This window comes from Protopterus annectens, chromosome 7.part0 (genome assembly GCF_019279795.1).
Source record: "Protopterus annectens isolate FY-2018-M chromosome 7.part0, PAN1.0, whole genome shotgun sequence".
In the NCBI taxonomy this organism is placed as follows: Eukaryota; Metazoa; Chordata; order Ceratodontiformes; family Protopteridae; genus Protopterus; species Protopterus annectens.
In genome coordinates, this window is record NC_056739.1 from 1,137,534,795 (window position 1) to 1,137,549,057 (window position 14,263).

At 37.4% G+C, this 14,263-nt stretch overlaps 1 protein-coding gene across 1 annotated transcript in view; it reads left to right on the plus strand.

The window, feature by feature from the left end:
• RASGRF1 (Ras protein specific guanine nucleotide releasing factor 1) overlaps positions 1 to 14,263 on the plus strand; it is an 892,789-nt gene that overhangs the window by 85,023 nt on the left and 793,503 nt on the right. Inside the window, exon 4 of the mRNA XM_044076380.1 lies at positions 2,397 to 2,489. Coding sequence (XP_043932315.1) covers positions 2,397 to 2,489 — 93 coding nt within the window. The remainder of the gene's footprint in view (positions 1 to 2,396; positions 2,490 to 14,263) is intronic.

Below are 14,263 nucleotides of genomic sequence, written 5' to 3' on the forward strand. Positions count from 1 at the left end.
TGGATCCAGACCAGTAATATAATCCAAATGAAATGGGAATCTGGGAAACCTGGCTTAAGTAGAACTCCTGCCTTGTATATTTCTGCTCTACAATGTACCTAAACATGGAAGATGCACAGGGCTGCCTATAAAAATGCATTTAATGTATAGCTAATTGGTCCAAGCCCAAAATAAGCAATAGAATAACATTATTTCTAGCTGTTTTCTACAGTCCAGTGACATCTAGCCTCAACCTTCTACTTAGCACCATTGAGTAAGTCCATAAACTGGCACCTAAGTGAAATCTCAGCATTGTCAGTACCGTTAACATAGACTTACTAGGGCCTAAGCTTATTTAAATAATCACCTCACCCACAAGATTCCATCCAGTAACAAATTATCACTCCGTCTTAGGTATGTTTTCTACAAATATACCTCAAAGCTGCCAAAAAGTTAGCTGCCTTTCCAACTGCCTGTGTGATCATAACTCGCCCAATGCAGCCATCACCTATACAACAACACTACCATGAGCTACACAAACTCTGAAATTATTCCCAGAAAACAAAAAAACAGAATGAATTACAGAATTGTAAAACATAAATCGGTCATGCATCTACCAAATAACTAACCCCTTCACAGCTCTTAATATGCTTAATCCTGTCTTAAAACCAGTTCTAGGGAGTGTGAGATACGGTATGTCTCTGGGTAAGCCAAAATGTAAAAGCTCAAATGAAACAAAATGATGCATCTTGGCATAAATGGAAAGCTTGCAGTCTCCAAGCAGACTACCAGATGATACAAAGAATCAAAATAACAATTAAAGAAGGCAAGTTTAATTATCTCCATTCAAAGCAAGAGAGTATGCCAGCATGGCTAATCTCTTCTGGGATAGACATGATTTACATAGAAACCACTTCTACTAATAAAGGTTCCATGTTAATGAGCCAGTCTGTGCTAGAACATATCAAAAACATCTTTATCAAATACTAACAATATATGTCAAACCACAGTGAACACTATTATACAACCTGACACCTCCAACCCCAGTTCCTAAGAATAAGCTAACACTCCTATTTCTCAACACAATGACCGTCCTATGAACTTTAAGTCTATTTCCTCCAAACCAGAAAGAACATTTCTTGGAAATTTATTAAACATAATAAATTCCAACCCAAACTCCTTTCATATCTCCTTTTTGTCTATGCTTGTTTCTATTAATGTAAACCTCTCCTCTGCCCCATACCTAGCCTTACTGTAACAACAGGCCTAGTACCATCTCAATTTAAATATGCATCAATTAGACCAGTCCCAACAAACCCAGCTTAATATCATGACCCATCACAAAAATTCTAAAAAATATTTTATACTCCCAAATTATAGATAGACGTATGTAGCTATGGATGTCTGTTAGTCTTCTAGCATGGAGTTGTTAAGTCATAATATCTAACAGCCATCTAGATGATAATTAGCTTACTTAACACACATGTAAAGGGGATGTCTTACAGGTGGTATTTTGTTGACCTCAAAAGAGCACTTAAGTCTATGAATCATCCCTTCTTACATCCTTAACGTAGACTAGCTGGGCAGAGTGCCAGTGTGCTCAAATTTTATTTTGGATGGATATTTATATCCCTCATTTTTTTGTTAATAATATGGCATGTTTTGATACAGATTGGGGATGTATTTAGAATGATGTTGTTGTTTGTCTTTTCGGCTTTTCCCAGTTAGGGATCGCCACAGCGGAACTCCGGTCTGCTAATGATTAGCAGTAGATTTTTATGGTGCCGAGTTGCCAGCCTGATGCCCAACTTCAGTGAAGGCACGCCCATTCATGCATGTCTTTCGGACGCCACTCGACCATGGGGAGGACATGCAGACTCCACACAGAAGGCACTCCAGCCGAGAATCGAACAGGATAACCTCTTGCTGTGAGGCAACAACGCTACCGCTGCACTACCGCAGATTATGTATTTAGAATGTGCTGATAAAAATTAAGTTCTTATTTGTCAGACGGCATGTTATACTGAAGCAGAAAGAAGAGCTCCTTCAAAAATAAAGTTCAATGACTTTGGAGAGTAATAGCTTTTCAGGGAACATGCATACTTCTACACTTCCTGAACTCTGTCTTGTAAACTGCTCATAATTTTAATACACTCAAATAATGCAAACTATAATTAGAAAATGAGAACATTAAAAAAACATGGTTCCCAGATTTGTTAAACTGGTTTTCTTGCTAAAGAAGAGAAAGCACAACTAATTTTTGCAGTACATTTCAATACTTCATTCCATTTACTTCTGTAGATCTATTTGATTCTGCACCTTCAAAAAGCAGTTTACAGATGAGAAACCAGTTAACAGTACTATCTTTGAAAGATGCTGTGCATACCTTTTTTCATCTTTTTCTTTTTTACTTTCAGATTGCTAGCTTGCTCAAAGACAATGAGCGCATTCAGTCCAATCAGACTACCACACCAAATGAAGATGATGTAGATATTAAGAAAATTAAAAAGGTTGGTTTATTTTTATTTTTTTCACTTTTAAAATTAACATAACAGGAGTATTTTAACATTACATGAATGATGACACCTTCAGCTGTATAATTGCACTACTTGTGTTATATATTGTCAAGTTTTCTTTCATTTCCAAGAAACATACAAAGCAATTTGAAGAACCTTCTAGTAGACATATCGGGACAGCTATATAGACGTAACAAAAAGTGCATGTTTAGGTGAGACAGACAGTCTGGTTTAGAAAGCAGCTTTCATCAAACATTTAGTTGCTTTATTTCTGTGTGTACAAATTCAAATAATCATGCAATGTTTATTTTAATTTCTTGAAACCATGGAATGATAAAATCTTAACACAGGATACACATGCACAGTCTGAGTAATACGTGTAATACATGAAGTTTATATGTCATCACAGCCACAACTCTGAATACTGCAATAAAAAAAGAAATAACAGAGGATCAAAAGATAATGTGAACGATGTCAACGGCACTTGCTTTTCATTATGATCATGAGCGTGTCTGTCATGTATTTTAACTAATTTATGAAATGTGACAAGGTGCTGGCACTGTGGAAATGTCCATGTGTTCATTATTTTCTGAAAGTAAATTGTTGAAATCATTTGCCCTTGATTGTTTTAGTGAGAAAATGCTGTGGTCTCTTGAACTGGGTCATGTGCTTAAATAAGTGCATACGAAAGGCGGCATCATAGTTTACAACTGTCGTGATAAGAGAGGAGTAGGAGAATGATGACGTGCTTGGATCGAGAAGCCGCACCCCTGGTGATTAGGCTGACTGTATCAGAGGGTTTCCTTACAACAATGGTAATGTGGCAGTCAAAGGGTAGTTCATTCTCAAAGAATCTGACCAAGTCCCTGATGACCAAGTCCATTTTTAGGTGTCTGTTACCTACAGGATATGAGCATGGATGTTTGGGTTTGCCAAAGGATACAGTGCTGCATTTCTTGGCATCTAGTTTAAGGCTGTGGTCTAAGCACCACCTGTTAGTCCTAGTTCAGCATTCTGGTGGTCAGTTGGGGTACTTATAACAGATCCCAGTTTGCAATCATCAGTAAACTTGGTCAGCCATAGGTCATTGATATTGGCCTTGACATCAGGGAAATAAACACCAAAGTGGACTGGTCCCACTGCTAGTAACTACCCTTTTGGTTGATAATGCACCTCCAATGCTAATACATTGGGTCATGTTGGTAAATTAGTTTGGCATTCAGTGGGTTACATGTATGAAGTTTAATTAGCTTATCAAAGATGCCAGAATGTGCTATGATATCAAAATCTTTGGCCAACTCCAGGAATGCAGTACAAACCGATTTTCCTGAGTACAGTACCTCAATGACATGCTCAAAAAGTCCACCAGGTTTATGAGCCAGAATATGTCTTTAACAAACCCATACTGATTAGGTTTAAGGGTTTTCTGTCTGGCTACGTTTTTCTTAACGAGTTCCATAATGATGTATCCACTACATTACAGACAAGGCAGATGAGGCTTATGGGTCTAAAGTTCCCTGAATCAGTAGTGGGTTCCCCTTTGATGACTACAGCAGTTCTCCATACCTCTGTCATGAATTCAGTGGAGTTGCAGAGATTGAATAGACTTAATGAATCAGCCAGACCGTTTGGTGTTGACAAGATGACAGCTTGTTTCATTATTTGGACCCATGGAGCTAGTACTTAGGGCATACTCAGAGCTGATCAGGGGATCGAGGGGGGTGGCATAGCATACTAATGAGCTGCAGGTAATAGTGGTGACAAGTGAGGAAGGTTTGAGCTGAATGTATCCACTATCATGATGGCTGTGTCCTCAGTGGTGTTATTTTGTATAACTCAAAGCATTGCTTGGCATTACTTTTGAGGTTCCTGACATAGATAAAGAAAGCTCTGTGGTAATCCTTAGTATGTGATGCAATTCTCAAGTCATACTTGCTTTTTCTTTTTCCTTCAAAGTTCTTTGTTCACCTTTTTGAGTTCTTGTCTAGCTGATGGTTTGTTAATTTTTCTTTTATGTGCTATCAATTTCTTCCTCTTATTGTATAGTTTGTTAATGCTGAGGTTCAACCAAATGGGCTTGTTCTTAAATTTCGCACTGGATTTATGCCTTATGGGGACCAAATGCAAATGTAAGGCTGGAGTTGGGCACCAAACTTGGGGTAAGAAGGGTGTTTTAGTTTTGTCAAGTCATCATTTAGTTGGAGTAGATTTCCCTTTAAGTAGTTTTTAAAGATGGAGGCATTATGAGGTAAAGCAGATGTTGCACTTAAGTGTTACTGCTTGGTGTTTAGAACTGATCAGTGATCTGGCATTTAGAGATGGCGAGCATAAAGGAACTAGGTTATTTCTGAACCCCTCAGTTGGGGATTTGACTAATTGGTCTAAGGAGTCAGCATTAATGAAGTCTTGGAATCTTTGTGCATGCTTTCTTTGCCATGACCCTACCTAGTCTTCCTTCCCTTTATGTACCCTCAAAAGGACCATACTTAGTACCTCATTACACCTCTCTCTCCAATGTGTCTACTATGCATTTGCACAATTTTATACAAACAAAAAATGTTCATTGTTGACCTATTGAACTATATCAATGTAAAATTGTTACTTAGCTTCTTTTTAATGCAACTTTAACTTTATGTATGTATCCCAACATATGTGAATCGTTTTGCTATAACTGCTATTATATCAATATTGTTTAAAATTGTACTTGTTTTAAAATGTATTACTAGAGCTTTTCTCCTTGGGTCTCCACTGAAAATGGGCCACAAGCCCAGTTGGACAAACCCGGTTAACAAATGTCAATAAATAAATAAATAAAAGTGTAGGCTCTCCAGTTTATGGATGAGTCTTGAAGTCACCCAAGAGGACTGTGTTGGGCTCTATACTGAGAGATATCAGTTTGCATAGGTATTTCTTGTGGTTTACCAGGGTCATGGAGGGGCTATAATAGTTGGCAACAATGTGGTACTACAGTTGTTTGTCATGAGAAGGATATGTCGGAGTTCAAGTCATTTCCTGCATTATTTGTCTGGAAGTGTAATGATTCCTTTGGAACACAGATACAATCCCTCCAGCTACACCTACCAAATTGGTGTTGAGTCTCAAGGAGCAGTAGGCATTAAATCACTGTTCTGTTTTTTGGGGGTTTATTTATTTATTTATTTGAGGGGGGGGGGTATTTTTGTTCTGGAAACATGTTCCATTTACAGTAGAAACATCTATATTTTCCAGAGTTCTGAAAGCCTGTAAGGATTGTAACATTTTGTTAATGTTTCTAGCATTGAGTAGTGCCACCTTAATATTGTTTTGATTTTGATCGGTTATGTATGTAATTTGACGAGACTGACTTTGCCTAAAAAAGACACTATGGGAGAGGCAAAAGTCTTGGCCAATATATAGAAGCCATAAAGAGTGAGGGATTCAAGCCATCCATAGTAAAGCAGCCAGGTTGTCAGTCATCACCCCCAAGACTCATATATATTTGATGACCACCAGTAACTAAGGCAATAAATGAAGTCAATTGTTTTTGCTTGTATTTAGGCATCATTCTTTGTAATGATAGGGTACTGCTCAATACTAGTTTAATGCCGATTTCAGAAGCATATTCCAAGAGCTCTAGCATGTCCCTCTTCTTATGGTACATCTCAAATCATTCACAACCAAGTGTGCAATGATCAGGTCATATGTGTACTTGGAGGGATGGGAGGGGGCCTGATGGACATAGTAATATTGTGGATCCTGGTACCTGATAGACATTTATCAGTCTGTCTTTGCTCAGCTTTGTGAGTGGAGCATCTGTCTGTCTAACTATGGAGTCACCTATGACAAGGACATTGTCATATGTACAAGCTTGGCCCTGATGCCTGAATGACTTCTGCCTGCTGGTTGTGTGACCTTTTTTTGGCTGTATTTAGTGTAGTATCAGAATATGTTGTACTTTGGCTTAGACTTGTTGATGCAGGGTAGAGTAAAAGAGGTAGATTTGGAGGGTTTAAGGTGATTTGATTAAATATTTTTTAACTGCGTCAGCATAAACCAGTTTTGCTTTCACAGTATGTGGATGTTGTATATATGTGAGAGGGTGCAGGCCAGAGTTAATCTCACTGCATGCTACTGGCTTAGAGAGGGATGCCTCCAGTTTAGATACATGTCTCACTGACAGAGTCCTTTGTGCTAATTAGGAGTTTAGTTTCAGTTAACACAAGGGACTTCTTACACTGCCTTAGGATACCATGTACTATAAGGCTGACAATAGAAGTAGGATCAGTCTGTTATCTCCCCATGATGGCCAGCGTTACCACGTGGTGAAGGTTAGTAAGGAACGAGATAGGGGCAGGAGGAATAATAATACAATGGTGAGGTTTGTCAGACTGAGAAAACACAGGACCACTCAGCTAAAACAGAATCACAGAAATAAACTCAAGTCAGCTCACTTCAGTGCAGCTCTGTGAAGCTCATTACAGCCCAGTGAAAGATGTTTAGACAGAGTTAAAGTGAATAGGTCACTTATGCGAGTTAGAGAAATGTACTCGTTCAATAGTAAAATAGAAGAGAATTTACTTGCATGTTGTACCAGCTATGTAAATGCAACTGCTATGCCACTGTGTATTAAGTATTAACCAAGAAAACAAAGGAAACAATGAAAAGCAAGTGAAATCTGAAAACTAAGTGATGTAAGGCACCCAGGACCTACAATAATTAATCTAACTCTCACATCAAATCACTACTTAAATCCACACCCAGGACCTACAATAATTAATCTAACTCTCACATCAAATCACTACTTAAATCCACTACTCCAGGCCAAACAGATTACCCAAAGCAGAAAATAAAATGCAGATTCAGCGAAAGCAGAAAATAAAATGCAGAAACCAAATCTGTTTTACAGGAAACAGCATCTTCAGTGCAGAAAAAAAAACAAACATACGTTCCTGGCTTGTTCAGTGATTTTAAAAAATCCAGCAGTTAGCCAAACTGAGCATGAACATGATGCAGGCCTCATCAGTCTTTTTAGAAAGTCAACAATGCATTATATTAATTCTATAAATCATTTCTTACTTCACCACCACAGTCTGGTATAACACTTTCAGCATTGTTGCTTTTGTACTCATCTACTGCTCATGTTGCCAAACTCCTCTACCTTCACTCATAAACCTGTTCTCATGATACTTAAGTAGTTGACCTGGTCTCCTGGCTAAATCCCTGATGTCATACACTCTCCAGGCTGAGGTCTGTCCTCTTTTTAACATGACGCAGTGGGTAAAGATGGCATGTGAATGACATTTCACGTGCATTTTTATCATGAGGCCAATAGTATAATTCAAGGCTTGCTTATGCAAGTGATTTATTTCGGTGATTATCTGTAGAAGAAGACATCATTCTGTACCTTTGTGACTGCCAAGGATCTCTCTAACAGGTGATTTGTAATATATCTCACATGATGACAACTATGATACAGCACATCATATCCTGTACTGCTGGAGGATGAAATATTTATCACAAATAATGTGATATATTTTTGCTTTACCCTTAACTCTAATGAGTGCACATGAATTTACACATACAAGCTGTGCATACATGCACATGCATGAAGTATCCTTCCTGTAAAACCGTGATAAATAAAGAATAAGTATTATAAGAATTTGAACAAAGCAACAAAACCAGTACTTACTGTCTGTAAATGTGTGTGTGTGTGTGTGTGTGTGTGTGTGTGTGTGTGTGTGTGTGTGTTTGTCTAGGGTCAGCCCACATTATTTAAGTGTATGCATGTGAGCACTGCATGCCTAAGGAATATAACAGATTCTGCACACTACCATAAGCTCATTGCTGGAGTTGGAAGACAGAGCCCTTGATGCCTATATATCTTTAGTTATTCACACTCACATTCTGCAAACAAAATCAACACACTAAAACAAATCTCAAACAATATCTTGTCAACTGTAAATACAGAGGATTATGATTGTGTTTCTAATTATAACTGGCTTGTTATGTGTTCAAGACATGGATGTCAAGAAATTTACTTTCAAAGTGAAGATTGAGAAGTGAAACTAGGCATCCATGTTGAGAACACAAAGTAAAAGGTGAAGATCAGTGAACTGATAATTATTTGTAGTACACAGAGTTTTATCCATGCACTACCAGTTGTAGTAACTAACTTTGAAAGAGTAAAACACTTGTCAGTGCTTCTCTGCTTAAGAATTCTGGACAAATACAAAAATAATGAGGGGACAGAAGATCAAAATCAAGGACAGTTTATGAGCAGGGAGATGGAAGAATTTGCATTCCCTGATAAAATTATAAGGTTGATTAGGAGGATATATGAAGGATCAGAGGCAAATATTAAAGTTGGTGGGTTCCTCTCTGATAATTTCTATTTATTAGGGGAACCAGGCAGGGGTGTCCTCTTTCCTCATTTATTATCTGCACTATATTTAGAACAATTGGCAAAGAAAATAAGAGACTTAGAAATTCAAGGATATAATTGGTCTGGTAGTCAAGAAAAGCTGGGTTTATTTCCAAGTGATATTATTTTAAAACTGAGAAAACAAAACAGAAAAGGACATTTCGGGGTTGTGGAACATTTTGAGGCAGTTTCAAATCATTTTCAGATACAAAATTTATGAAGCTAAAACAAAGGCAATAGTAGTAAATTATGTACCCACACATGAATTGGTTCAGCAATATCCATATTTTTGGTGACATGATGAAATGAAGTACTTGAGTATTGATTAAAAGGATTCAGGTGTGGCAGCTAAGGATATGTGTGAAGAGACTAAACAAACGATAATACAAAAACTGAGAAAATGGAAGCTCTGTTATATGGGGTCTATGTTAAATCATCGAATGCTTAAAAAAGTGAACAATGATTTATCGAACCCATGTAAGTGAAAGCTTACAATCTCAAACGCTTACAACAGTGATTTTTTTCCAAGGGAAAAAAAATCGCTGTTCCACAAAACAAAAAAAAAAAATTAAAACATTACATAAAGTGGGGAGCAAAGTAACGGAAGCAGCCAAGCATATATGCCATTTCACTATTTTGCCTTTTCATGCTTTCAGGTTTGATCAAAATGCATTCAAAAGAAAGCATCTTCAATCATTTAATAGGAAAATGTTATATGGATACGGATAGCAATATATAAGCAGTTAAAATATTTTGGTCCCTTTACTTTTATACACAGGGTAGGCATGTTTTTATCAACCAGAGAAGAAGTTGTGGCTAGCAATTAATAAAGAGCTGAAGGGTTTTATCTGGGAAGGGAAGATGGCAAGAATCCAGTGGGATAAGTTGATTCTTCCAAATGAACAAGGCCATTTGTGAATGTCTGGTTTGAAGGGGTATTGCAGAGCTACACAGTTAAGGCTCCTATACATAGCACAAGCAGAAACCTATAATTCACAATGGAAAGGAATGATGATGAAACAGTGGGGAAGCTCATGAAACAAGGAGAGACTGGGATTTTGGATGCAGATCCTTAAGGAGAATGACAATAACCATGCAGAATATTATATTCATAGAGTAGAAGAAAGTAAGCCAACATGGGAATGGAGAAAGGAAATTCTGCTGATAGGGATGAGTGCAATTAGTAATAGAGACAATAGGAAAGAGGGGGCTGGAATTTATTAGAGATATAATTAGAGTAGGAAAAGTAATAGAATGGGGGGAGAGACCAAGTATTTATTTGGACTGCAGTATAAGGATTGCCTTCCCTATCAAGGACTGATATTGGAGTATAGACAAAGAAAAAGAAGCAGGGGGATCCTAAGTGAAAGATAAGCACTGGTAGAGTTTCTAGAACAGAAGCTGCTGTTAAACAAGGAATAATTAGTAGAACATACAAAATATTGCATGATAACTATAGGAATCAATCAGAGATAGTTAGAAAGGATTGGGAAGAGAGATTGGATAAGCAATTCACAAAGAAACAATGGGGTAAATGTATGCATATCTATCAAATATGCAACAGAGTCTAGAAGATTTAGGATCTTTGCTTGAAGTGTTGACATAGGTATTCTTATACCCCTAGTAGACTCCAAAGAATTTTTCCTCAGCTAGACAGTAAATGTTGGAGGTGTGATGGAGAAGAAAGAGGCAACTGGAAACATATTTTCTGGTAATATAATGAGTTGGCAGGCTTTAAAGATTCCCTGCAGACTACTCTGTCAGAGATACTTGGTGATCAAACTGGTGTGACTAAGGAGATGATCTTTTTCAGCTATGATACAGAATCAGAAAGGCCTAGACATAGTAAGGCCTTGCTGAGTCTAATTATGGTGGCTGCCAAAAAAGCAATTACTAGAAAATGGAAATCAAAGTCTAAACCAGATATACTAGAAGTAGTGACTATAGTAACAGAGATAAAACAACTGGAATTGGGATCCTTAGAAAAGGGTTGGTACAAATTACATAGGAAAAATGGGAAATATGGGAACAAAACATGCAGAAGGAGGAACAAGGTTTAAAAGAAGGGGGATTTGAATGAGGTATGTAATGTCTGACTGACAATGACTGGATAGATTATAAGTGATGTATAATGTTTGCAACTACAATTATGTCAATATGGTTTGTTTTCATTTATATAAATGTATGATTGCCTATGTCATATGTGATAATTTAATAAAGATGTTTCTTGTTTAAAAAAATCAGGGGCAGTAAATGGAATGAAAGAACTCCTTTACTTATAACCCACAAACCGATAACCAAACCACAACTCCTTTACTTATAGTCCTATTTCTTTCTGCTAAGCAGGAAGTGGGAAACGTTACTGCACCAGAAGAGAAGACTGCTTACTTTTGCTTTAGTCACTTGCACATGATTTTGTAAGCTCAGGGTGCTATCTAGCCAAATGCTGAGGTACTTGTAATAGTTTACTCTTTTTATGCCTTCTAGGTTAATTAGGTTAATAATCCAGTTTTCAGGAGTTTTGGCCAGACTTCTTAAAAGCCAGCATTAAAAACCTTACTGCCCATGACCCATATCAATTTTCTTTTATATGACTGTCAAATCTAATTAATTTCTTTGAAAATATCATAGAAGTTGTGGTTTGAGGCTCACACAGCATACCAACATCTGTCCAAAGCCTTCAAAACTATCCCCAATGTAAGTATTGTAAATAAGCTCAAAGAGCTAAACATTGACCCTTAGCCTATGAGGTGCATAACAAGCTGGTTTTGTGTCAGGACTCCTATGAGGTGCATAACAAGCTGGTTTTGTGTAAGGACTCATGTAATTAAAGTTGAAGTAGTCACTTTAAAATCAACATGGTATACCTTGGATTTCTGTACAGGTGTCCCTCCTGTTCAACATTGATTTCTGTGATCTACAAACTACAAAGCCAAACAGGCTAATTAAGTTTGCTAATGACTGTAAGCTGGGTGCTGGGTGTTGTAGTTCATTCAACTTCTAATACTGTAATGATACAAAAAGGACTAGATCATGGAAATCACTGGTGTAATGATCATAACATTAAAATAAATGCAAAAAATGCAGTACTGTCATATTTGGCAAACATAACTTATCTGGTATTTACAATATAGAGAGTACCCCTCTCCAGATTAATTTGGTTATGAGAGATATTGGTACTTTTGTAAATAACTTAAGGAAATCTTACTACCTATCCCAATTAATATTCAAAGGCATCTCATCTAAATTGACAGAATTTTTCATTCCACTATACTCAACCCTCATCAGACCAGTAATAGAATACAGTGTCATTTTTGGCATTCTTCCATCTAAACAACCCACTCAACTAGAAAGAGCATGGGATCCTAAAGAAAAATCACTGCTCTATTGACCCTAAATTACTAAGAGAGATCAAAATCTCTAGGGTTGTACTTTCACTCTTTTAACCTCCTATGTGGTGACCTATGTCTAGCTTTTCATGTTGCAATGACCCCTACCTTTCTCCATATCCTTCACCCACACAAACTAGCCAGCTCCACAAACACCCATGCAAAGCAACTAAATCTCCAAAAACGTATAAGTAGTACCCACTGATGGGGAAGATTTATCTTCCAATGTTTATCTCAACTCTGGCATAAATTTTCAACACATATTAAACAAATTAATACACTAGCAACCTTTTAGGTAAAGCTTGACAACTCAATGGGTATTTATACATTTTCTACCCGACCATACCTGCTTTGCCCTCCTGCAGGCAGGAGGTGCCATTTGAGAGTGGATGTTGTATAGTCATAAATCTTCTACCCTCCTGGAGGCAACATGTGCCCCTGTGAATGACTGCTATTTACAGGCATTGTAGACACTACTTAGTGGTAGTATGCGTAAACACAAAAGTTTTCATCAGTGAGTTAAATCATTGACTAAGCGCTATAAATGTTTTAATTTTAATTTTACATATATTTTTATTTTGTTTATTGTTTAGAATAACACTATAGATGTTTGTATAAGAACATACATATATGTTTTTTGAAAGTATAAAGTATATAGAAGCCTAAGGTCTGAGTTTAAAGCGTGTTTAAATGGTCAAGTGTTTTTAACGTTTTTTGCATCATTCAGATGCTAATTAATGAGCAGACTTTCCCGCGCTTGAGCGGTTGTATATAAACTTTGAATAGTTTTAAATAATTTATCTGATGAAGCGTGGATGGACCACGCGAAAGCGCTCATTTTTTACTTCTAATAAACTACTTTGCTGATCTTAAGAATTGCCAACGTGTTTTGTTCCTGTCACAGCAGCTCTTCTTGGATATTGGATGTTCTTACGTGTTTTGGTACTATACTTCATCTACACAGATTTTCCAGTTCTTTGGTATAGTACCATTTAGCAGGAACGCTGACTTCTATACACGCCAGTTTTTTAGTTTTTGGCCGGCGTTTCCAGCACACTATGGAACCTACTACTCATTTGGAACCGGAGCCGAGGGATACTACCTCCTTATGGGATGGACTTACGCATCTCAACAGCAACCCTTTATTGTCTCTGGACCTCACAGGAGAAGTGGGACATGTCAATTTTGAAACGAATGGTGAGAATCTTACTGAATTTTATCCTCTCTTAAAGACTATAGAAGACAACTTGTATCAATTGCAAAGGTATGCGTGGCAAAGGCTACACTTATAAGCATGTATTCATTTCAAAGTAGTCCCCAGGGGCATGCGGGTGTTCTGTATGCCCACCTATGGGGACTCACATCCTGAACTACTCAAGCGGTGGCAGGACCTTAACATAGAGTTGGGATTTAAATATGCTCAACTAATGCTTGATTATTTCCTGCCACTAGAAACTGAATTGAGAAATAAAACGGAACATATGTATCAACAGCTGCTAGAACGGTTCAGTTCAGAACACTGCCTTGACAAAATTAATCATGTTTTTTCTCAAATAAATGTTTTTAGTGATAGATTGAGAATCACTAAGCAGAAAAAACTGTTGCGTGATTAACACGACTTTCAAAAAGGCCAGGTGTTCGTTTGGCCGAGATATCATTCTACTAACAATCCAAATTCCATGACAACATCTGAAACAGCTTCTGTTCCTTCTACTAAAAGATCTACAGATAATTATTCTGCTGCACCGATATTACCGCAGGCACCTGCTTCCATGGTTAATAGAGATACACATGTAACGGCTACATTTGAAAACAGTCAGGTTGATACTATTCAAACTGATACGCCCCCTCCGAATCAGGAGGCTTTTTTCCATCAGGTGCCTACGACCACTACGGGAGCCATACCTAAAAACACTTCTAGTGCGTTACCTTCGCTAGTGAATTTTTTACCATATCAGAAACGGACTTCAACATATCCA